At 42.2% G+C, this 26,649-nt stretch overlaps 1 protein-coding gene across 2 annotated transcripts in view; it reads left to right on the top strand.

The window, feature by feature from the left end:
• The window catches only part of LOC149312549 (fatty acyl-CoA reductase 1-like), a 68,972-nt gene extending 42,774 nt beyond the window's left edge, over positions 1 to 26,198 (top strand). For both annotated transcript variants that reach the window (XM_089524853.1, XM_089524852.1), the window contains 7 exons: positions 359 to 403; positions 903 to 1,021; positions 8,839 to 8,906; positions 14,010 to 14,181; positions 15,868 to 15,997; positions 22,884 to 23,011; positions 23,595 to 26,198. In XM_089524853.1, the coding sequence (XP_089380979.1) occupies positions 359 to 403; positions 903 to 1,021; positions 8,839 to 8,906; positions 14,010 to 14,181; positions 15,868 to 15,997; positions 22,884 to 23,011; positions 23,595 to 23,757 (825 nt within the window). In that variant the 3' untranslated portion in view covers positions 23,758 to 26,198. The remainder of the gene's footprint in view (positions 1 to 358; positions 404 to 902; positions 1,022 to 8,838; positions 8,907 to 14,009; positions 14,182 to 15,867; positions 15,998 to 22,883; positions 23,012 to 23,594) is intronic.
• Positions 26,199 to 26,649: the final 451 nt, after the last annotated feature.

Raw genomic sequence — 26,649 nt, 5'->3', positions numbered from 1 at the left:
TAATAAGTAAATTTTATAGTTATTTCGAAAGTTACTTGTTAGGGGCATTATAGGCATTTTGGATCAGTATTTTTCAAGTGTTATGAAAGCTAAGGTTTTTCCTAAAAATAATAATAATAACATAATGTAATGAAAAAGGAACAAGCAGTAGAATAAATCACATTATAATTGCTTTTTCAATACAGCAGTGAGTAACAGCAACAGGTTATTTTTAAGAGACTTTAACAACAGAAATGAATTAGTACCCCCCCTCCCCACCCCTTTTTATGCTATCTATGAACTATATATAATTGCAATATCCTCTCCCTGTCCCTGCCTGAGATAATCCACACTTTCCCCCCTTCGTGTTGCTTTTCAGGGTTGGATTGACAACTTCAATGGAACAAGTGGCTTCTTTATTGCGGTATGTATAGTTAGGATTGTACAGTTTCATTAAGCTCAGGAGACAGCAACACAGGGCTAGAGCCCAGGAGAGCAAAATCTTTGTGCTTGGCAGATGAGGGAATGGAGCATGATGGGATGATTGTAGTGCCTAATGATGTCTGGTGGAATAAAAAATGGTACTGAATCTAAAAATATTTGGTGATGCAGTTGACCTTTTAGTTTTATTGTTCTATATCCCCATATATGATGGTGAACCTTTTAGGGACCAAGTGCCCAAACTAAAAGGTTTTCTAGCACCTTTGCTGGGGGCAGGACTTCTGGGTGGGAGCGAGAGAAAGGGACTTCCAGGGTGGGACTTCTTCCCCGCCCCAGAAGTCTCACCCCCGGAGGGCAGTTTTTATCAGGATGTTAAATTTGCTTTTGACATCTTAGAATCCATTTTCTACTCTACCAGTATTGTAATTGAGACATTAAATTGTGCTACATAATGTGCTAACTGCCTTTTTTCCAACCCACAGGCTGGAAAGGGGATTATACGGACTGTAAAATGCAATTTAGAGGCAGTAGCAGATATTGTTCCTGTAGATGTTGCTATCAATTTAACTCTTGCTGCTGGGTGGCACACTGCAGTTCACAGGTAGGACGACACTCTTGCATTTATTATTTATTATGTATTTATTATGTGTTATTGTCACTACCCAGCCTGCCAGAGCCTCTAATGCAATGTGCAGCAGATAAAGACATTATATAAAATGTTTAATGTTAACATTTACTTTAAGCAGATAAACATTGTTTAAAGCAGATTAATTTCAAATACTGTAGCTGCCGGAGAAACCAGAGAAGGACCAAAAGCATACAGAATAATACAGTCCTAGCTGCCTCATGGGAGATGGACCTTCCTGACTACCTTTGAGAGGCAGTTCCACAGCTCGTAGAAAGCCCTGTCACATGTACTTGCCAAATTAACTTCTCGCAGTGGTAGGACACCAAACCTGAACTCCATACAAACCTAGATGAGCCCATTTTCAGGCTGTGGAATAGTGCAGTTTTTCCTCCTTGTTCTGCTTCCCTCTCCCCTGAAGGCCTGTATGCTTTTCAGGGGCATTTGCAAGCTTAGCCGAACATGGCATGCTGGTGCTGGAGGAGGGTGGGATGTCACCTGAGCAGGTGATTAGGCTGCATTTTGGTCCTCCTGGAGTGCATAAACCAAGCTCCACCACTTCTCATCTGTCATGAGTGCTATCTCATATCAGGGCAACACTATGCAGCTGTAACAATAAATAAATAAATAAATAAATAAATAAATAAATAAATAAATAATTTGTCTTTGTGTTTCCCCGCCTCTCCCAAAGGATCAAAGCGGGGTTACACACTATGAAAATCAGTACATACAATGCAATACAATACACTATAAAAACACAAAATCGTACATCTATACAAACATCAGTAAAATACAACAATCCAACAGCATCCAACATCCAGGGTTAAGACAGAATATCATTGTCGGCAGGCATATTGGTCATGTAGACATTGCTCCTCGGGGGGGGGGGGGGGAGGGGACACTTGGCAAAAGAGTACAGTTTTCAATCTCTTTTTAAATGTTTCCAAAGAAGTCATGAGACGGAGCTCCTCCGGAAGACTGTTCCAGATCTGCGGGGCCGTTATTGTAAAGGCCCTTTGGGAAGAGGAGACGTATTTGGACGATGGAGTTTCCAATAAGTTCTTGTTCTGAGTGTGCGGGGCGGATTATATAGGGAGATGCGGTCCCTCAAGTAACTCGGGCCCAAGCCATGTAGGGCTTTATAGGTGATAACCAACACCCTGTATTGTGCCCGGAAGCAAATAGGCAGCCAGTGCAGAGCTTTCAGCTTAGGTATTATATGGTCAAACCTAGATGCACCGGTGACCAGTCTGGCTGCCATATTTTGTACTAACTGAAGCTTCCGGACTTGGTACAAGGGTAGCCCCATGTAGAGCACATTACAGAAATCTAAGCGAGAGGTTACCAGAGCATGTACCACTGTTTCAAGGTCCCTTTGGCCCAGGTAGGGTCACAGTTGGCGTATTAACCGAAGCTGATAGCAAGCACTTCTGGCCGTCCCATCTACTTGAGATGTCAACTGCAGGGACAAATCCAGAAGTACTCCTAAACTGCGAACTTCGTCCTTTAGGGGAAGTGTGACCCCGTCCAGGACAGGTGGACAAATTTCCTTCCCCAGGCCTGGGAAACCTATCACGAGTACTTCCGTTTTCTCTGGATTCAATCTGAGTTTGTTTTCCGTCATCCAGCCCATTACCGACTCCAGGCAGGCATTCAGAGGAGAGACTCCATCCTTAGTCACTGCGTCAGTTGGAGACACAGAGAAACATATTTGGCTGTCATCAGCGTACTGATAACACCGCGCCCCGTGTCTCCGGATGATCTCTCCCGGCGGTTTCATGTAAATGTTGAACAAAGTGGGGGACAAAATAGCTCCCTGAGGGACACCAGATGTAAGTTCCCTCTTAGAGGAGCAAATGTCCCCCAACTGCACCATCTGAAATCTGCCCGAGAGATAGGATCGGAACCACTGGAGCGCAGTGCCCCCGATACCCAATTCCCTCAGGTTTTCCAGAAGGATACCGTGGTCAATGGTATCGAAAGCCACTGAGATGTCCAAGAGCACCAATAGGGTCACACTTCCCCCATCAATGCCCAGACGGAGATCATCGACTAAGGCGACCATGGCAGACTCAACTCCGTATCCCGCTCTAAAGCCGGTTTGAAATGGGTCCAGATAATCGGTTTCATCCAAGACTGCTTGGAGTTGGAAGGTGACCGCTCTCTCAATCAGCTTACCTAAGAATGGCAACAAGGATACCAGTCTATAATTATTTCTCACCAGGGGGTCCAGGGAGGGTTTCTTAAGTAAAGGTTTGACAATTGCTAATTTCAAACTCGATGGAAATTTCCCCTACCTGAAGGATGCATTGATTATAAGTTGTAATAATGATGTTACTGCATCACCACCATGGGCGGTCAACCAAGAAGGACAGGGATCGAGAGAGCATGTCGTCTTCCTAACGCTTCCAAGAAGCTTGTCCACTTCATCGGTACAAACTCAAAATGATCCAGTTTAATAGAGTCGACGGAAGCTCTGGATACCTCTACTATTGTTTCTGTTATAATGCCAGTGTCAAGATCAGCCCTTATCTGAGAGATTTTATCTGCGAAAAAGTTGTTAAAATTGTCACAGCAGGCCTTAGTTGGTTCTAAAATAGGGTTCAGAGTGGGAGGAAGCTGAGTCAGCTCCCTCACGACCCTGAACAACTCTGCTGGACGTGACTCTGCAGACGCAATACATGCAGCATAGAAGGAATTCTTTGCTGCACCTATTGCAACTCCATAGGACTTGAAGAGGGCCTGATGGAGTGTCTTGTCGGATAAGCGCTGGTGTCTCCACCAGCTCCGCTCTAGTCATTGAGTGGCCTGCTAGAGGATAAAAAATGAGGATAAAAAGTTGTGGGTTATTTGTTTGCAACCATATCTTGCTAGTGATGTGCCTTGTCAAATTATTCCTGTAGAGTGAATTGTAATGATCTGATATGGTCATAAAAGGTAAAGGTATTCCCTTTTGACAAGGTTGTTAAGTCGTGTCCTACCATATGGGGCAGTGTTAATCTCCGTTACTAAGCTGAAGAGGCAGTGTTGTCAGAGACTATTCTGTGGGTCATGTGGCCAGTATGACTGCACAGAACGCTGTGTACTTTCCCACTGAAGTAATACCTATTTATCTACTTGCATTTGCATGCTTTTGAACTGCTAGGTTGGCAGAAGCTGTGACTAGCGATGGGAGCTCACCCCATCACATGCGGTGCTTGGGCCTCGAACTGCCAACCTACCAACCATGCAATCAGCAGAGTCAGTGTCCTAACCAATTGAGCCACCATATCCCATATGGTACATAGTCTTACATTAAAAAATTCCTCTTACATAGTTTTTAGAAATAATTTGGTGGTATTAAATATATGAATACCTTGTCTTAAATATTTTATACCAGAGAACCACAGAAATGAGGATAAAAATGTCAGAATGGATTTTAAAGCAAATGTACTAGGAAATATGTTCTGTCAAATTAATTGGGACATATTGCTCACTCACTACACATAGGCAGGATAAGAAAAAAAAGAAGTGGGATACATGTTGTCATGAATTGCACACAGTTTTTTAACTGGTGCTACATGCTTTTAACTAGTCTTATATGTGTTTGAACTCATTTTATGTCTCCAATCTAGTATTGTATCCAAATTTCTTGTTCCCTTCCTCAATCAATGGGGGAAAGGCAGATAAGAAATAAACAACATTATTATTGTAGATTAATAGATTAGAAAGCTGGGCCAAAACTAACAAAATGAACTTCAGCAGGGGCAAATATAAGATACTGCACTTAGGTAGAAAAAATGAAATGCATAGATATAGGATGGGAGACATCTGGCTTAACAAGACTATGTGTGAAAGGGATCTAGGAGTCCTAGTAGACAACAAGTTGAACATGAGTCAACATTGTGATGCGACAGCTAAAAAGGCCAATGCTATTTTAGGCTGCATTTTAAAAAAGGATAGTGTCTAGATCAAGGGAGGTAATAATGCTTTGGTCAGGCCCCACCTGGAATACTGTGTCCAGTTCTGGGCACCACAATTCAAAACAGATGTTGACAAGCTGGAGCGTGTCCAAAGGAGGGACACCAAAATGGTGAAGGGCTTGGAAACCATGCCTTAAGAGGAAAGACTTAGGGAACTGGATATGTTTAGCTTGGAAAAGAGACGATTAAGAGGTGATATGATAGCCGTGTTTAAGTATTTGAAGGGGTGTCACACTGAGGATGGAGCAAGCTTGTTTTTTGCTGCTCCAGAGACTAGAACATGGAACAATGGATGCAAGCTACAGGAAAAGAGATTCCAGCTCAACATTAGGAGGAATTTCCTGACAGTAATGGCTGTTCAACAGTGGAACACACTCTCTCAGAGTGAGGTGCAATTTATCAAGGTGTGTACTGGGTTCATAACCCTTGTCGAAGTGCACACTAGCAGAGTTTATGTACATGGACAAGACGCCCAGAAGAAGGTCTGTGAAGAATCTGAGATTCTCTGAAGGTCTGCAAGGCGCAGTACAGACTGCCCCTTCAGGAGCGGTCTGCACCCGCCCCTTTTCTTGATGGGTTGGGGACAGGGCAGCTCACCGGGGTTGGGGGCAGGGGCAGCCCAGAGGCCCCAATCCGACACTTTTCAAGACCAAGGAGAAGTGGCAAAATGCCGCTTTCCTGTGGTCCCAAAAAGGGGTGTCCTTGGGGCTTCATGTCCCAGAACACTCCAACAGGTACAGCCATGGGAGAAAGGGGCCACCTGACCCCTTTTTCCCATGGCTTTGTTCCCATGGCGCACCGGAACGAAGCTAGAGCAGCTCCTTTGTTGCAGTGCTGCAACCAGGAAGTGGTGCTGTCATGACGCCAGTTCCTGTGCGCCATGTTTGGGCGCTCAGCGCCGGTGTCATGGCAGCCCCCATGTAGATGGGAGGCCGCCATGATGATGCCACCGCCACATACTAGGCTCCGCCCCCAGGCAACCCTAGTACCTGGCCAGGCCGGTGCAAAGCGCCGATCTGGACCAGGCCCTAGTTGCATAGCAAATTTCCTCTCACACAGGAATGAATCTTTGGACAAGCAAGGTTTCATAGACCATGGTATCCTTCTGGAACGCTTGAGAGAGTTAGGAATTGGGGGCACTGCTTTGCAGTGGTTCCGGACCTATTTCTCGGGTAGGTTCCAGATGGTGTCGCTTGGGGATAGTTGTTCGGCCAAGAGGGAGCTCAACTCAGGTATCCCTCAAGGTGCGATACTGTCTCCAATGCTATTCAACATTTACATGAAGCCGCTGGGTGAGATCATCCGGAGACATGGGACGGGGTGTTATCAGTATGCTGATGACAATCAGATTTGCTTCTCCATGTCTCGGACTGCTTCAGTGACCAAGGATGGCATCTCCCCTCTGAATGACAGCCTGAGGTCAGTAATGGATTGGATGAGGGAAAATAGACTTAAACTGAATCCAAATAAAACGGAGGTACTCCCTATAGGCAATCCTAATCCGGAAATGGTGATAAGCTCTCCAGTTCTGGACGGGGTCACACTTCCCCTAAAGGACTGTATTTGTAGCTTGGGTGTACTCCTGGACTCATCGCGTCAGCTGTCATCTCAGGTGGATGCAACAGCCAGGAGTACCTGTTATCAGCTTTGGCTGATACGCCAGCTACGAAGCTTCCTGGAATGGGAAAACCTAGAAACGGTTGTACATTCACTGATAACCTCTCATCTCGATTTCTGTAATGCGCTCTACATTGGGCAACCCTCATGCCCAAAATATGGCAGCCAGATTGGTTACAGGGAGTGCGAAATTTGAACCTATTACACCTATCTTAAAATCCCTACACTGGCTGCCTATTAGCTTCTGGGCACAGTATAAGGTGTTGGTCATTACCTATAAAGCCCTACATGGCTTAGGTCCAGCTTACCTGAGGGAATGCCTTCTCCCATACAATCCTTCCCGCACTCTCAGGTCCTCTGGGAAGAATCTCTTGCAGTCTAAGAAAGCCAGACTGGTAACAACTTCCCAGAGGACGTTTTCTGTTGCTGCTCCAAAAATCTGGAATGACCTGCCGGAGGAGATCCGCCATATAACATCTTTGGAGGCCTTTAAGAAGGCAATAAAAACAGATCTCTTCCGGCAGGCATTCCCAAATTGACCTTCTCAGAATGTTCACTCTCCAGTTTGGAATTGTCGTTTTTAAGGTGGGAGGGAGATAGGGAATTGGATTTTATATGTTTTGCTATGTTTTTACTTGTGGTATGTTGTGTTTTATTTTTATTGTTCTTATGTTTGTTGTTACCTGCCTCAATCCAATACAGGGCGAGGCGGGATACAAATAAATATTATTATTATTATTTTCTCAATAAGAGGGCTTTTTAATTTTTGTTACAAAACTATATACAAAGATTACACCGAGTATCAGACAGCCGTCTTGAATACTCACAAATAAGTTACTTTGCCAACCAGCCAACCATAACAACAAACACAGAAGCAGTTGCTCTAACACCAACCATCATATCGACACTCTCTCTCAAAAAGTGACAGTTGCATCAGCCTTCCCATGATGCACTGTTTTAAAATGCAGGCTTAGTAATTGCCACTTACAATTGTAATAAGTTCCACTACAGATCCACCTAGTGGCCTCATCCATGTCATTTTCTCAGACCTCTTTACAACATGGTCCTGACAGAGTTTCCTTCCTTGGAGATCTTTAAACAGAGGCTGGATGGCCATCTGTCAGGGATGCTTTGACTGTTTTATATGGTAAATTGTTCACTTATATTTTAAGTGGGGGCGGGATTGGGGGGGTATGGAATGTATATTTTAATGGTGTAAGCCTCCCCGGTTGTTTTGTGCAGAGGGGCGGGATAAAAATAAAATTATTATTATTATTATTATTATTATTATTATTATTATTATTATTATTATTATTGAGTTCCTGCATGGCAGGGGCTGGACTGGATGGCCCTTGTGGTCTCTTCCAACTGCATGATTCTTTGATTCTATTGTGCTGGGGAAAAATTTTTCACAAATTTTCCAGTTTTTTCCCAGGCCTTCATATTTCTAGTGGGGGAAGCCAGGTAAGAAATGGGAAAATTATAGCCCTCTATGATCCTATCTCAGGCCCTACCCCACTGGCCCTAACTGCACAACATCAGAAGGGTGGGTGTAAGCCAGGCTGCAATTCAGGAGGTTATCGCTTTCAATGATTCTCTGTCAGTTTGCCGCATCTGTCTCCCTGCTTTACCTCCCCCCTCCCATGTTGTAGGAGGGCAGCCAAGTGAAGTAGCTTATCCGTGCTACCTATGTTATGCAGGTGTCATTGTTGGGTGCTGTCTCTGTGAACATAGCCCATGATGATCCTCCTTGTTGCAATCCTGCCCTCTTGGCTTGAGAGACCAGGAAAGTTGAAACTACTGAGGGGTGGGTGAAAGTAGTCCTCAAGTTTATTTGAAGATTGTGGAAAAAAATAAGAAAAGAGACTTGAGAAGGAATTTCTCCATCACTGTTTTTGAACATTTGAGATGCCCTTCCTCTTTTTTTATTTGGTATTTGAATATTCTTTACATCTCTATATCATACATTTATATCTCTTATTTTTTTATGACACACTTGTGTATCTCAACCTGGGAATTACTGCTTAGAGAAGTTACTACTCTGTGCTCTGCGAATGCTATATGGATGAATAATTCTTCTCTAAAAGTAAAAGTTTTTTATAATATTAGAGATATGCAAAATGATGGGAGAACTATTATGAACAAACTAATACTATGTCTAGTTTACTTTCTTCATTTCAAATTGTGTTCCCCCATCCCTCCCTTATTTTTCAGGCCAAAATCAATCTTGATATACAATTGTACCACAGGTGGTATGAACCCATTTTGCTGGGGAGAGATGGGTAAGTTTTACTACACTGCAGACAGCAAGAAAATAAAATATGATTCCAGATTTACATACATTCTAACAGTATAATCCTAAAAGCTTGGTTGATCTTTCCACAGTGTAGAATTCCATTGTTTGCCATTGTATTGGGGGCAAAGTTCTCCACAGCTGATTTGGATTTAGAAGTGAGTAATGAGGTAGCCAATTTTGCTGAAGGCTCGGAATTATTGAAAGTGATGAGAACCAAAAAAAAAAACAAAAGATTGTGAAGAGCCTCAAAAAAGCTCTCCAAATGGAGTGAATGAACAATAAAATACAATGCACCCTTGGCTTACACGGGGGATCTGTTCCGGACCCCCACCCCGCGTAAGCTAAATACCACGCATACTGAGGTCTCATTCAAGTCCCATTCATCCAAATGGGACTCACCGCCCCTTGCGTCCGCACGCTCCCGCGCGGCTTTGCACATAAGCTCAAAAACAAATATAGCGCCCGTGTATAATGCAGGCACACTGTAGTAAATGAGATTCTTCTTCATGGTCTCTGCTAAGCACACAAATGGGTTATTCTGAGCCTGCACAGCAATTTCGGACCCTACTGGAATCACTAGGGAACACTTTTTGGCAGTAGCTCTGCCCACCCTCTATAGGTTCGGTGTCTTCCCGCCCTTTCTCAGTTACTTTTGTCCGCCATGTGAGCAACACAGGGAACCTCATTTGGAATTCGCTCCTTCCTTTCGCTTTCGCTTTTGACCACATTTCGGCTTTGACTTCTCTTTGGATAGTGATTTGGCTTGTTTTGGACTCTGATCAATGGTATTTTATGGCTTGTTTGACCCCTGTCTCGTCTTGTCCCTTCAGCTTGTTCAACAATGTCCTTGCACTCTTTCAAGAGGTGCACAGAGTGCAGAGGCAAAATTCCCAGCCAGGATGGCCACTCTATGTGCCTCCTTTGTCTGGGCAAGGGTCACAATGTCTCGACCTGCCCTCACTGCAATGCTTTTACACCACAAGCCAGGAAAAACAGAGAGATGCGCTTTCGTTCCTTGCTGTACGCGCAAATTCTCAAGCCTCCCTCTGCCGGCCACGGGGAACAAGGAAAGCAAGCGGCGACCGCGGTGGCTAGGAGCTGAGTTCCGGCGGGCAAAGCTAACTTAGAGGCCCGAAAGAGACAGTGAGCATTGGCTTAGCTCAAGTGATTTCAGCGGAGCCCAAGGCTCGGAGAACTCAAGCCTGGAGCAGCAGCTCTGACAAGCAAGGTTTTGAGGTTTGAAACTTCAGCTCAACAAGCCCAAAGAAGACAGAAATCTGGGCCTTATTTATACTGCGAAACGTGTCCTCAGGCTATAGCTACCTGCAGAACAAAGATCTTGATGGCTGTCTATTGACTAAGACTAAAGTTAAACAATAGATACACAAAAGGGGTCTGCCACTTCTTTGGGAGAGGACCACTATCTGGATGGCTGAGTACTTAATGCCATCAATAGGAGAGGCAAACTTCCTTTGTCCTCATTCTTTCAGGTTGCCTGCGAAACTGGTAGGGCAACTCCCAGAACTGGTTTCTTAAGGTTTAAATCTACCTTTTGCTATAGCCATGCCTTGCAAGGCTGCCTGGCTACGTGGTCAGCTCGCTTTTGGGATAATGGTGGCTGTGATAGGGTCAGTCAGGGGTCCTGATTTTTCATCGCTTGGCACCCAAAATTTATATAAATTCAAACTCGATAACACTCGGATGTAGTTCATCTGGTCCTGGAGACTTAAATTCATTTAGATTAACAATGGCTGGTTACAAACCGCCAGAAAGTACGCACAGAGCGCGTACTAGGGTTAGGAAGGGGCGGTGCTTCCACACACCCCTAACTCTAGTACGCGCTCCGCGCGCACAAAATGGCGGCGGCCATTCCACACGGCCACCGCCATTTTGACGACTTGGACGCATAGCGTCCAGACGTGTCACAGCAGAAGTGATGCCGCAAAAGCGCGCCTTGCGCTTTGCGGCACCACTTCCGGGGCCCAGGAAGGAGCACGATTTCCATGCTCCTTCCTTGGAGCATCCGGGAGCCCCGCGGTGTGGCAGCTGTGGCTCCCGGACACTGCAAGCGGCGGCGGTGGGAGACCGCCACAACCCAGCGGTTTGTAACCCGCCATAATATTCCTGTACTATCTCTTTACTTATTCTGTGCTGAAATTCCTCTTTTCCGTCCTCTGCTCCATTATCCTTAGGTTGAGCACTTTTTTCCTTTTCTGAGAACACTGAGGCAAAGAAGGTGTTGAGTAATTCTGCCTTTTCTCTGTCCCCTGATAGCATTTTGCCATCTTCTCCATGGAGAGGCCCTACCATTTCCTTCTTCTTTTTTTTGCTGCGGACATATCCATAAAAGCCCTTTATATTGTTTTTAACCTCTCTAGCAAACCTGAGTTCATTCTGCGCTTTAGCTTTTCTGACTTTACCCCTACATGTGCTTGCTATTTGTCTGAATTCCTTTTTCATGATATCCCCCTTTTTCCATTTCTTATAAATGTTACATTTAAAACTTAGATCAGTTGAAAGTTCTCTAGTCATCCATCCTGGTTTCTTGAGACACCTCCCATTTTCCTTTCTCACTGAAACTGTTTGAAATTGTGCCTTCATTATCTCCTTTTTCAGAAACTCCAATCCGTCCTGAACTCCCTTCTCTTTTAGTATTTCTGACCACGGGATCACCCTCAATAATTCTCTAAGTTTACTGAAATCCTCTCTCCTAAAGTCTAGAATGTGTGTCTGACTATGCCTGGCTTCTCCTTTCCAGTGTATAACAAACTCCAGGAGAACATGGTCACTTCCACCTAATGATCCCACCACTTGCACCCCATTAACCAAGTCATCTTTGTTGGTTAGGATCGGATCTAAAATAGCTGACCCCCTTGTTGCATCTTCCACCTTGTGTGTTGCAAGCCAACCAAAATGGTCTGCTCTATGTAGCTCTATCTGGAAACAACACACACACACCGTGGTGTGATCCTAGTCCACAGAGTCAGCTCCCTGAAGAGACTACAAATATTTATGCAGTTGTATTGATCAATGTCTGTCAGAGCCTGGAAACATTGCCTTTTTTTGGACTCCAGTTCCCATAGCTGGGTGGGAGATTATGGGAGCTGTAGTCCAAAACCTTTCCAAACTTTAATTCTTCTCTTTCTCTCCATCTACATCTCCCCTCCCTTTCCAGTGCATACTGTAATACATTGGACTCAGTGGAGGATACAGATGTGAATCACATTAATGTCCCATTCAATATGCAGCCTTTCATTCTATAAGCCTAATGGGACTCATTTTAAGCAACCTTTGGATCACTTTATTACTTTATTGTAACATAGGCCCTCCAACTATTGTTGGACTGCAAATTCCAGCAACCCCTAACTGGTGTAGCCAATGCTGGGAGCTGCAGTCCAACAACATCTGGATCTTGAAAACTGTGCAGCTTTTCCAGGTTAGTATTTGAATGGGACACCACCAGAGAATACCAGGTGCTCCAGGCTATTTTTTAGAAGAAGAAATTGGCAAAACCATCTATGAGTATTCCTTGCCTAAGGGGTGAAACAGACGGTCAAAAAGAGCCAGTTTCCTGATGGACTGGAGTGTGTGGCGTTCAGACAGCAGTATGCCTCCAGTCCACTGGGAAGCCACACAGCTGACATGTGCAGCAGATTTACAGCATTTCAGCAGCGCAGCTGCACTGAAGAAACACTGAAAAAAACGCCACCACTGTGGCAAAGGCACCCTTTTCCAGGTGCAAAAAGGATTGGCTTTTTGCTGCTTCTTTTTGTGCTGGGAGAAGGCCGGGTTGGGGGCGTGGTGTGTGGTTGTCACAGCCCCAACTTGCCTAGCAAAGGGGTGGAGAAAAGCCACTCCTTACCCACCATATGTTTTGCTCTTATGAAACCTTATGAAAATCATGAGGCCACCATTAATTGAATCCTTGCTTAGCCATGGAAACCTACTAAACCTTGTTTAGACAAGTCAAATGCTGTCACCCCAGAATACTCATGATCGGTTCGCTTTAGAGTCAGCAAAAGTCAGAAATAATTTGTTGTTGTTGTTTTGTGCTTTCATTGTGACAATTCTTTCAGTGTATCATCTTTCTATTTCTTATATTTTGAAACATTTTTATTGTAAGAAGGACAAAGTTTTTGCCAATTCTTGTTTAAAATTTGGTAGAAGTAAATATGAGCCAAATAAAATGATCTTAGACAACTTTCCTTCCTCCGGGTAATCATCACTTTTTAAAATGTATTAAGAATGTCAAGGCTACTGAGGTTTTGTGCCAAGGTTTTGTCAACAGATTAAGAACAGTAATCCCACTTGCCTCAAGTAGGGTTGCATGTTTGAAAACCCATGTTGACAAATTTGGGTGTACTCCTGGATTCCACACTAAGGCCCAGATTTCATTGGTGGCCACAAGCACATAGGCACAGTTGTGATTGGTATACCACTACATTCATTCCTGGAAATGTCAGAGCTGGCTATGGTGCCTCAGTGTTCCACACAATAGTCACAATTTTTCATAAGAAAGTAAGAGGATTTGTTCTAGATAAGAGCAAAGGCCTGCATTCCCCAGTGGCCACCCAGATGCTCATGGGAAATCCATAAGCAGGACCAAGAAGTAACATGTCTCTCATTGCTGTTTTCCAGTAAGTAGTACTCAAGAGCCTTTCGTCTTGCAAGATATATATAGCCATCATGACCACTGATAGTGTGCAATCCTATTCACATTTACTTGGGTTTAAGTCTAATTCTTCCCAGTGTTCAAAATTATGTGAAAGTAGAGAGATGATTCTCATGTACATTTTTTTTAAAAAATGTATACAATAGCTAAAGCTTTTGGATAGCTGGCTGTTCATCTGCAGTACCTAATAACAATACTGCTTTTATGTGTTGTTAAACTGGATGGAATTCATAAAACTGAAAAGCATTTTTTTCTCACAGTTGGATTTTTGTGCAAAAAAAATATTTGTAGCTGTTCCTCTATGTCTTTTTTATTCACAGTATTAATTAAATTTTGGTGTATTTATGTTCTCCTGCATGCATGTCTTTGGGTACTTTAGTCTTTTAATGAGCACATCTATTTTATTTAATCCTGCAGAATATCATGTCATATCCACATACAAAAGGAATCCACTGGAGAAAGCCTTCAGAATACCTAATGCTAACATGACCTCAAACTATTTGATGCACCAGTATTGGACAGCTGTCAGTCACAAAGCTCCAGCCTTTCTCTACGATTTGTATCTGAGGCTAACTGGAAGGAAGCCAAGGTGAGAGGAGCCATGCTATATTAGTATGTTGGCAACCAGTATGCACAAGATCTTTTCACTGTAATGAGAAAACCAGAACTGTTGCATGGATTTCTTTTCTCTCTTTGGTGGTGTTACTGAGTTTGGCAGTGAATCAGCAGCATTTAACTAACTAGATATGGGGAGATAGTCTGATGAATAATCTACTGTAATTAATATGGTGCCATTTGTAAGCGTTAGAAACCTTTGCATGCCTATATTCAGTAATTGCTAGTTTGCTTGTTTCCAGGCATCCTTTTGCAGATTGTTTGCAAATTGTTTTACCACACCCACTCTTGCATCATTCTAAAGTGTATCCATTTTCTCTTGTCTCTCTCTGCCTTGCTGATTTGATTACTCATCCACTAGTGTTTTTCACATTGCCCAAAAGGTTATTGTAGCCCAGAGATGAGTAGTTGACCAAATTATTCCAGCTTTATTTTCTTATATATTTATATTTCAGTGTGTTTTCTCTGACAGACTCGCTCAGAACTCTTGCTAAAACTCAACTGTAGCTAAAAATAATCCCCCCTCCTCCTTTTTGGCCTTAAGAGTTTTTTCTGGAAAATGTCCTTAGCAAATGACAGGATTATTGTTAGGAAAGCTATGAAATTTGCTATCCATAATTGCTAGAAAGGAAAAATCAGAATCCAAGGTTCATTAAAAGCCAAATGTTTATGAGAAGAGCAGACTAAGAGGAAGATGCTATTACTTGAGAGAGAAAGGACTCCATAGCACAGGGCAGTGCCAGAGGGTTGGATGCACCGGGTGCCCCCCAGAAAGGAAAGTGACACATCACAAGAGGAAGTGACGCCCGCTGCTCAGGCCCACATGGCTGCCCCTCTGGGCCTCGAGAAGGCTCTGACCTTGCTGGCGCACAGACAGACATTTCTGCTGCACACGCAGCTCTTCCCCCACCCGCACAGCCCTTTCTCCCACTCTCGCAGGCACTTCTCCACCCACGGAAGTCCCACTCCCCCAGTAATCCCCCCCACACACACATACACCGGGTGACACCTGGTGTGGGATCCCCACTGGCACAGGGGATAATCTGTATTTCTTTGGCGGATAAGCAGTCTATGCAACAGTGTGTAAAAATCCAAAAAAGGTTTAAATAATCTTCCAAAATCATTTGGCTACACATGTTCTAAATTCCAGACAATTTTGAACAGAGTTGGTGAAATCTAAACTTGATTCCAGGAGGAATTGTGAGGCATTTCTAATCTTTCATAAGTTCAGATCAAAGGGATGTAATCTTAGTGATGAAAAGAAAGTGGGATTTCTTTATGGTATTTAGGGAGAACAGTTTGATTCTTTTGTTTCTATGCTGGTTGGGTTAAATTAGCAGAAGCTTGATGATGCTGTCTCATGGTTCTGAGGAGAACATATTGAACAAAGGACTTTCATCACTCTAAAAATTCAGTTGGACTAAATTACTTAGTCTTTGGGAAGAAAAGGCAAAAATATCCACCCAAGAGCCAATCAGAACTCCATTGCTGTAACTGTGATAGAAAACATTAGGCAGTTTCCATATTATCAAATTTTTGCATAATTTGAGTTTTAACTGATCAAATGTTGTTTTCAAACTCCCCTTTCTCCCCATAACTTGCTCATTTAAATTGTATCTGTATTAATAGACATTTCACATTATTCCATTTTCTATTTTAGGATGATGAAGCTATTTAATCGCCTGCACAAGTCCATGACATTCTTTGAATATTTTACCAGCCGCAGCTGGGAATGGAATTCAGACAATATGAATAAGTTAATGAGCCAGCTGAGTCCAAAGGACAAGAAGGTAAATATTTTGTAGTACATCCATGATCAAGGAACAAATAGCATGTGAATTCTGGGAATAACTCAAGCCATACTGGTGTCAGTTTTTGTGGTTAGAGTCTTCAGGAATGTACTATTACCATTAAGTGATTTTGTGATAAGACATGATAGAAATTTTAAGAAGGGTAAGTGTAACATTTGCATCAGCATGTGTGCAGTGACAAATCTGTTTATCACAACATGTGGCTTTCTCTTAGATCTTCAGCCTTTACAATGCTATGAACCCAATCTGGAAGCACTGTTCATTCCTGTCAGCTGCACTACATGTCACATATCATGCAATATCCTGCAATAAGTCACGTTTTCATGATGGATGCATGGCATTTTTAGATATCCTATGGAAATCTGACATATGTTTTTTCCCAACCAGGGGTAGGAGAAGTCTCTTAAAGATGAAGTGTGGGCTCTTAAGATTTTAAATTTAACAAATTTGTAGCTTTCCCCCACCTGCACCAGGCTCAAGATTTGGCTGATGTCTTCCTTAAACACACTGCGCCAAGATCGTAAGGCCAACAAATTAATGGCAGATAATTTTATTGTACAAAATTTGGAAGAAGGAACAAGGAGAATCACCTATTTGAGTTTGATCCTAACCGACAGAGATGAACTAGTTAATGGGATGGAAATAATGGGATCCTCTTGCTTTCCTATTGTTGTTGATGTGTGTCCTCAGACTGTTTCTGACTTAAAGCACCCCTAAGGCAAACCTGTCATGGGGTTCTCTTGGCAAGAAATGACCAGAGGGGGGTTGTCTTTGACTTTTTTAAGACAGAGAACTTGATATATCCCATTGGGTTTCTGTGGCCAAGCAGGGATTCAGACTCTGGTCTCCAGTTTCAGATCACTACATTACACTGACTCTAATCCTAAATCCTTTTAGGATTTGTTATGCAGAGGAAAGGGGAAGCCATATATAGGCAGAAAAACACTCTGGACTTCAAGAAAGCCATTTGAGTAAGTTTAGGCAAATCCTGGCTGAGATCCTATCAATAGCAATAGCAAGTACATTTCAGTACTGCTTATCAGTGCACTTAATCACTCCCTAAGAAGTTTACAATGTGTAAGCTAATTCATAGAATCATAGAGTTGGAAGAGAGTGAAGGGCCATCCAGTCCAATCCTCTGCCATGCAGGAACTCTCAATCAAAGCATACTCAACAGATGGCCATCCAGCCTCTGTTTAAAGACTTTCAAGGAGGGGGACTCCATCACACTCCAAGGGAGTGTGTTCCACTGTCAAACAGCCCTTACTGTCAGGAAGTTCCTTCTAATGTTGATGTGGAATCTCTTTTCCTGTAGCTTGCATCCATTGCTCCTGTTCTCTGGAGCAGCAGAAAACAAGCTTGTTCACTCCTTAATATGACATCCCTTCAAATATTTAAATAACAATTTAATAATAAATAATTGTCCCAAACAAGCTGGGTACTCATTTTAGTGACCTTGGAAGGATACCAGGCTGAGTTCACCCTGAGCCGCTGGCTGGTATCAAACTCATAACCTTGCAACTGTGAGTGAGTGGCTTCAGTACCAGCATCTAACCACTGCACCAACAGGGCTCCTCTATATAGGACTGATTCCTATAATTAGAAACGCTATAGGAAAGAGAGTTCATGATAAATGAGTCTTTCTTAAAGATGTGATACTGAAGACACAGTTGCAAAACATTCCAATGAGGAAGAAAATTGAAGATGTCTAATGAAACCAGGTGGATGTACAAGAGAACTTTCAGATAAACCAAGATTTAAAAGAGATATGTATAAGAAATTGAAGAAGGAAGAAACCATCAAAGAGCTATACAAATAGCCAATACTTTCAGAATGAAAATCACAGAAGTTGAAGCTCAGAATGAGCTCAGTCTTGCTCAAGAGGTTAAAAATAATTACAAAAGGAGGGGTTTGGGCTATGTATGGGAGAAGAGGAAGAACAAGTAAATGGCAAAGCCACTGTGTAAAAAAGATCATAAAATGCTAACAGGAATGAGAGAAAGTCAAACTGTTTAATACCTTCTTTGCCTTGGTCTTCTTCCAAAAGGAAAACCATGCTCTAACTGGTAAAAAACAAGATTAAATCATGTAGTAAGAGAACTATGGCCCAGAAGAGGCAAAGAGGTAATAAAGGAATGACTTACAGTTCTAAATGAATTGAAGGTCCCCAGGGTGAGATGAACTGCATCCAAGGAACATGCAGATGTAAGGACAGAAATGCTGTCAGTGTTTGATAATTCTTGGAGAACAAGAGTGGTGGCAGCAGGCTGGAGGAGGGCAAATGTCTCTATCTTTAAAGAGGACAGAAAGTGGACAAATACAACTACCAGCCATTCAGCTTCAGGTCAATACCAGTAAAAGTTCTAAAACATGTCATTAAACAGTATGGAAAGGGATCTTGTAGCATCTTTGAGACTAACTGAAAGAAAGAAGTTGGTAGCATAAGTTTTTGTAGACTTGAGGTGCAGACATGCGTCTGAGGAAGTTGGCTCAAGGCTATGAAAGCTCATGCTACCAACTTGTTTCTTTCAGTTAGATTCAAAGGTGCTACAAGATCCTTCTGCACACTGATTTTCTAGACTAACATAGTTAGGTCTTTGAATTTCATTAAACAATCTGTGCACACTTTGAGAGCAGTGCTGCAATTATCAAGACCCACCATGGATTTTCCAAAAAACAAGTCGTGTCAAATTAATCTTATCTCTTTTTTTCAAGCTTGGTAAATGTGAATGTAGTATATCTTGATTTCAATAAGGCTTTTGACAAGAACCCTCAATATATTCTAGTAGGCAAACTGGTGAATTGTAGGCTAGAAAATTTTACAGTTCAGTGGATCTGTCGTTGGTTGACAGATCAAACCCTGAGAGTGCTTATCAATGGCTGTTCCTCATCCTTGAGATTAGTGAGCTGCCTCAGAATTATCTCCTGGACCCAGTGTTGTTTAATGGCTTTATACATATTTAGACAGAATCATATAATTGTAGAGCTGGAAGAGGCCACAAAGGCCATCCAGTCCAACCCCCTGCCATGCAGGAAATCGCAATCAAAGCATCCCTGACAGATGGCCATCTAATCTCTGTTTAAAGACCTCCAAAGAAGGAGACTCCACCACTCTCCAAGATAGTCTGTTCCACCATTGAACAGCTCTTACTGTTAGTAACTTCCTCCTAATGTTGAGCTGTAATCTCTTTTCCTGTAGCTTGCATCTTTTGTTCTGTTTTCTAGTCTCTGGAGCAGCAGAAAACAATCTTGCTCCATCCTCAATGTGACACCCCTCCAAATATTTAAACAGGGCTGGGTATGTTTAGCCTCTTTTCCAGGCTAAACATATCCAGCTCCCTGAGTCTTCCCCCATAAGGCATAGTTTCCAGGCCCTTCACCCTCCTTTGGCTCATTTTGAATCTTGATCCTTTCCCTCTGGGGCATTAGCTAGTCCTCCTAATTTGGTGTCCTCTGCAAATTTGATAAGCAGGCCTTAAATTTCTTTATTCAAGTAATTAATAAGGATATTGAATTGCTCTGGGCCCAGGGCAGAACTAATCACTCCTCTCCAAGATGAAGAGGAGCAATTGCTGAGCACCCTTTGGGTTTGGACAGTCAGTGAATTACAAATCCACCTAACAGCTGCATCGTCTTGTCCACATTTTACTAGTTTGGTTGAAAGAATGTCATTATGGATATTTTTGAAGGCCTTACTGAAATCAAGATATGCTACACCCTTTACCTTCATCTACCAAGCTGATAATTATATATATATATATATATATATATATATATATATATAAGAGAGCGATAAGATTAGTCTGGCATGAATTGTTTTTGAGAAACCCATGTTGACTTTTTGCAGTTATATCATTCCTTTCTAAATGCTTACAGACCTTCTGTTTAATGATCTGCTCTAGAATGTTTCCTAGTGCCATTGTCAGGCTAACTGGGTAGTAATTGCCTGAGTACTCTTTTTTTTCATTGTTGAAGGTGTGGACATTTGCCCTCCTCCAATCTGCTGGGACATCTCCTGTTCTCCAGGAATTGTCAAAAATTGGTGACACTGGCTCTGAGATTATTTCTGCCAGTTCTTTTAATACTTTTAAGATTTTAATAATCTTGGATGTAATTCATCTGGTCCTGGAGTCTTGAATTTGTTTAGATTAACCCTATTTTCCTGTATTAACTCTTTTACTTATTCTGTGCTGCATTTCTCTTGCTTCATCCTCTTCCAGATTTTCCCCAGGTTGAACTCCTTTTCCGTTTGGTGAGAACACTTAGACAAAGGAGATGTTGAGTAGTTTTGCCTTTTCTCTCACCCATTAGCATTTCACCATCTTCTCCCCACAATGGCCCTACCATTTCCTTATTCTTCCTTTTGCTGCGGACATATCCAAAAAAGCCCTTTTTATTGTTCTTAACCTCTCTAGGAAGCCTGAGCTCATTCTGTGCTTTAGCTTTCCTGACTACATGTGCTAGCTATTTGTTTGAATTCCTCTTTGGTGATTTCCCCTTTTTCCTATTTCATATACATGTCCCTTTTAAAACTTAATTCAGTTGAATGTTTTTTAGTCATCCATCCTGGTTTCTTGAGACACCTATTTTTCCTCTTTATTGGAACTGTTTGAATTTGGGTCTTCAGTATCTTCTTTTTGAGAAATTTCCGTCCTGAACTCCCTTCTCTTTGACTATTCCTGATCATGGGATCACCCCTAGCATTTCACTAAGTTTACTGAAATCAGGTTTCCTAAAGTCTAGAATGACTTTCTGACTATTCTTGGCTTCCCCTTTCCACTGTATAAAAAATTCTAAAACACGATTACTCCCACCTAAGGATCCTGCCACTTCCATCCATTTAACCAGGTCATCCCTGTCAGTTAGGATCAGATCTAAAATAGACGATCCTCTTGTTGCCTGTTTCACCTTTTGGACAATGAAATGATCTGCCTGGCAAGTGAGGAATTTTCTGGACCATATTTTTTTGGCTGAGTTTGACTTCCAGGAAATATCAGGAATTGAAGTCACTCATCGCTACTACATCTCTCCTTTCTGAGTGTGTGTGGTCATCTGTTCTAGTCCCATAGCCACACCTCCATATTTGTTGTTGTGTGCCTTCAAGTTATTTCTAACTTATGATGAACCTATCTTGGGGTTTTATTGATAAGATTTGTTCAGATGAGATTTGCCTTTGCTATTCTCAGTGGCTGAGAAAGTGTGACTAGCTTACCCCATGGGTTTCCCTGACTGAGCAACGATTCAAATCCTGGTCTCTGGAGCCATAGTCCAGTGCTGAAACTACTACACCACACTGGCTCTTTGCACCCCATATTGGAGTATAACAATTAAGACAGCAGTCTTGATCTCTGTATGTGTGGACGTGTGGGTGCAGTCAATAAAGCAGCAGTTAATAGCACATTACCCAGTGAATTAGATCAGGTGGCAGTCATACAAAGAATTAGCTAACAAAATGCAGTGTTGTGGCTGGCATGTTGTATACTGGGTAGAATGACTTTATCTTGAATGAGAAAGAAAGGAAAACAATGGCCAAAATCTTGGATGGGGAGGCAGAGTGAAAAATTCCAGAACAACTGCAACCCATATCACCTCTCATCTCCCTCACAACTCCTTGTCTCCTGCAGCCCGCCCTCTCCCTAAAGCCATTTAGTGATTGATAAGGGGCGGCAGGATGGCAGAAGAGCATTTAGGTGGGTCCCTATAAAAATGCATAATTAAAGCTTCCTCTGGAACCTCCCAGAGATCCTCTGGTGATCCAGAAGATGATAACAGCATTGTGCATTGAGCTATATCCTCCAGGTCTAAATGTCCATGGAGGTTAAAGGAGGAAGATGAGTTTTGAGGCTGTATGGGTCATTGAGTGAGGGAGATAGCGAATTTCTTTCTCTGCAATGACCACAAAAATGCACATGCAGGCATATGTTAGAGTTACAACTTTGTATGTTGCTAACAGGCTGCCAATTGCAGCATTTTTGCACAGGGTATGTTGATTCCACACAAGAATATTGTTTTTTCTTTGTTGGTTTTTTTTTTTTTTTGGTTTGGTTTTTGTGATAGAAAATTGGCAGAACTTTATAGACACTGTACAAATACACCCATTCCTGCACATAAAACATGTTTCTTACAAAGGAGCAATATTTTTGTGAAGGAATTAGTGCATCCTCTGCAAAAATATTTCTGCTTCCACAGGAAACATATTTTCAGACCAAAAACATATTTTGGGACACAGAAAAACCAAAGGTATTTTGGGGCAAATTAATTCTTCATCACCACCACAAAGTCCCAAACTTCAAGAATCTCATGGCAGTTCCCCTTTTCATTGGTGAAATATATTGGGGCAGCCTTTTTCACTGATTCTGTTACTGCCACAGCATGAAAGTATTGTGGCACAAATCACAGTAGAAATATTAAAACTGTCTCTGTTATTTTGAAAATGACATCTGGCCTGAGAAAGCCTTAAGTGTCACGAAATGTGCATGGCCATGTTGGCACTTAGACATAATGGGAAGAATATTTTGATGATACCCAAATACCTTGGTCATACCTTGGTCATATCCCTTCAGGTAGGGCAGTTTATAAGTTTTTGTGTCGACCAGTGCTGTTACAGGATGGATAGAGTTCTCCCTGCCTCCTTTAATGTCCAGTAAAAGTTCCATAAGAGGAAAAGGAGGAAACAAGAGAGGGGCATCTCTGTCTTGGATTCAGTTGGATCCAAGACTCCTTTGCTTTCCTAGTGAATACAGTGCTAAACCTCTTTATATCTGTTTGTTTTGCTTGCTGTAATATTTTGCGCAGCTTCTAGAACTATGCTCCATTCCATTTGTGATACATCACCATTTTTCTTCCTTTTTCTCTCTAATTCCAGTTATTCTGCTTTGATGTCCGTCAACTTCATTGGTCAGAATACATAGAAAACTATTGCTTAGGAACAAAGAAATATCTTTTGAATGAAGACATGGCTGGAATTCCTGCAGCAAAGCAACACTTAAGAAAGTGAGACATACACAACCTTTTATGTATAAGTCAACAGTTTGCCATTGTGCTGTTAAAATCTAGTATGGTGCAACAGTGAAAAAACTGACTTTTTCACTCTAAATGTGAACCCAGTTTATTCTCCCCACATACCTTATTTGCAGACAGATTCGAGCTTTTGGGAGGCTTCAAGGCTCAGAGCCTCTTGCTTTCAAAGGGTCCTTTCACAGCAAAAAGAGAAGTCTTTTCACCAATGCAGCCCCAGTTGCAGGGGAAATTCATCAGTGGCAGGAAAACCTTGGGAAGCTGCAAAAATGTACAGTGGGCCAGTGCAACATATATGCTGTGTCTTGCCCAACCATAAACAAGATCAGTACAATTCTAATAGGAGTTCAGCAACCAGTGGAACGTTCAGGCTGATTCTGACCCCCATGGTTACTCTATGTTCCTGGAGTAGTATGGAGCAGAGCCACTAGAATGCAACATTCACATCAACCCCCATGACACATTAATCGAGCACATGGATGTCTTTTGTCCACCATCTGTATTAACTGTTTGTCCACCACACTGATATTCTGGCCACTCTTCTTCTTTTTTTCTCCAGGCTAAGGAATATTCAGTATGCACTTAACACCACCATTCTTGTGATCATCTGGCGCATATTCATCGCAAGGTCACAAATGGCTCGGAACATATGGTACTTTGTGGTGAATCTCTGCTACAAGTTCCTTAGTTATTTCAGAGCTTCCAGCACCCTCAGGCATTGAAATACCATCCCAGTTATTGACCACCATCATCCCATGGAAGGACCTCCATCGCTTCAACTGTGGGTGTTTGAAAATAGCAGGGTATCTCTCAACTGCCACATTATTTGACCAGCATTCAGCATACATCATTACAGGATCATTGACTTAAGAAACAACAACACTGATGCTTTAACAAAATACTGTCTTTCATCCCTACGCCAGTCTAAACGATATCAAAGTCATGACACACAACATTCCGTTTTTCTTGACAAACATTTATGAATTATCCTATGGTGCCTTTAGATGTAAAAAGTTACCTAATACATACATACACACACACATACACACCAGCCATTTTCAGTCTTTCTTCTTTCTAACTTGCATAAAAATTGAAGCAGGATTATAAAATCACAAGAAGCAAGTGAAAGTCTAACTGGAGGTATATTTTTTCAAGATCACTCATAGTAGAATTAAGATCATGTTTTGCAGGTGATGGATATGTGTATATATTAGTCAATATAGTTCAAGGATGCCTCACTCAGAATAATAATGAAACTTTTTCCTCTCCTATTGTAACAAGTCTGGATTTTTTTCAAACCTAGAAGCCTCTTCCTAAGGAACCCTGGAAACTATATTATTTGAATATGAGTTACAAATCCCAATGATTCTTAAAATTGCCAATATACTACAATTTCCAGGATTCTTTGGTGAAATCTATGATAATTTTGGCAGTGTGTATGTGTACATGCAGGCACACACACATGTGCATTCACATGCATACCCATATACACATATTTCACTAGAAAATTAAAGGGCCTTTCCTGCTTTCAGGATTAATTCATAAGAAACAAATCTGAATTTGTTTTTCTTGGATGCAGAAATATTTTTTCTATAATTCAAATTACAGGATATTGTGGGAGAACGAAATTCTTTCCCTAAATTGTAGGATTAGTACAGTTCAGACCATGGTTTGGTATGCAGTGGCACGAAAGCCATGGGCAGTGAATTGTGTCTGTACCTATCACTGATGATAAGGAATATATTTTCCATTTCTGATTTATTTTGCAATTTTTACATCAGCAGTGGCTTAGCGGTTAAGATACCAGTTCTGATGACTGGAAGATCGGAAGGCTGGCAGTTCGAAGCCTGAGTGCCACATGATGGAGTGAGCTCCTGTACTAGTCCCAGCTTCTGCCAGCCTATCAGTTTGAAAGCATGAAAATACAAGTAGATAAATAGGTACCACTTCAGTGGTAAGGTAACAGTGTTTGGTGCAGTCATGCTGGCCACATGACCACCGGAGTCATGTTCAGACAATACCGAATCCCTTGGCTTAGTAACAGAGATGAATACCGCCCCTTACAGTCAGTTACAACTAGAGATTCATGTTAAAGGACTACCATGCTCCATTTGTTTTCAATGGAAATCCCCCAGGAATGGCAGTGGATTTTCCCCAAAGCAAATTCTAGTTTCTGATCAATTGCCACCAGCCCCCCTTGGTCCCTGAAGAACACAGCATGGAGAAATACACTGAGGTACGGTTTCATGGTTTGAGCATTTGGACTATGACCCTGGACGCCAGAGTGTCCAGGGTCATAGTCTCCCTGCTTGGCCATGGGAACACACCTTGGATGAAACAAACACTCTCAGCTCCAGAAAACTCCATGATAGGTTCACCTTAGGGTCGCCATAAGTAGGAAATGACTTTAAGGCACACAGCAACAACAATTGCAACATTCAATTAATATTTTCATGCCCAGTCAGCCTGAACCTCATCAGTCCCCCACCACATTATTCTTTTCTTGTTTGTCTTTTTAGTACCTCTTTTCTTTTTTGCTTTGTAGGTATTATATTAAAATACACAGCTGCTGCTGGAAAGACACTGATGACATTTATTTTCCTCAATAAACTCCCGGCATGAGCTTTGAGACAATTTGTATGCAGAAACAATGACTGTAAACTAGAAAATTTCTGGTCTCCATTTGTATTCCATTATTAAATTCACTAATCATTGACATTATGTAAATTGCATAATATATGTGAATTGGCAAATGTTGATGAATAGGTTGTAGTATAGTAGAAGACACTGATGGGCATTGATATAAGAGTGGAGGAAAGGCTTATATATTGCAAATGTTGCTGGTCATGCTATAAAATGTGGGGGTGCAGAACAGAGAGAAGCACTATAGACCTCGAAGGGTATATATTGCAAATATCCTTTGGGGTCTATAATGCTTCTCTCACTCTCGCTCTCTCTCCTTTGTGCCTCCATAAGGAGCCCTGGTGGCGCAGTGGTTAAATGCCTGTACTGCAGCTATTCACTCGCAACCAGAAGGTTGCGAGTTCAAGACCAGCAAAAGGGCCCAAGCTCGACTCAGGCTTGCATCCTTCCGAGGTCGCTAAAATGAGTACCCAGACTGTTGGGGGCAAATTAGCTTACTTGCTAATTAGCTTACTTGCTGTTCACCGCTATGATCTTTGGAATAGCGGTATATAAATAAAACAAATTATTATTATTATTATTATTATTATTATTATTATTATATTTTATAACATGACAATACTTATGGATGAAGGAAAGAGGAATTGGAAACAAGAAATAAGCTGGTTTTCTGCTTCCATGCTGTGTTTCAAATGTGAAACTTAGGTGCGTTACAGACCGCCGGATTGCGGCAGTCTGCTGCTGCCGCCGGTTACTGCATCCGGGAACCGCAGCAACCAAACGGCGCAGATCCTGGACGCAGCAAAGAAGGAGCGCGAAAATTGCGCTCCATCTTGCAGCCCAGAAGAGACGCCGCGAGGCGTTAGTCACGCACTTGCAGCGTCACTTCCGCCGCATGACATGTGGATGCAGAGCGTCCGTTACGTCAAAATGGCAGCGGCCGTGTGGAACGGCCGCCGCCATTTGTTATG

This window comes from Sceloporus occidentalis, unplaced genomic scaffold, assembly GCF_023333645.1.
Source record: "Sceloporus occidentalis isolate IW3139 unplaced genomic scaffold, rSceOcc1.0.p SCAF_5, whole genome shotgun sequence".
Lineage (NCBI taxonomy): Eukaryota > Metazoa > Chordata > Lepidosauria > Squamata > Phrynosomatidae > Sceloporus > Sceloporus occidentalis.
This window is presented reverse-complemented; position numbering and strand designations above follow the sequence as displayed.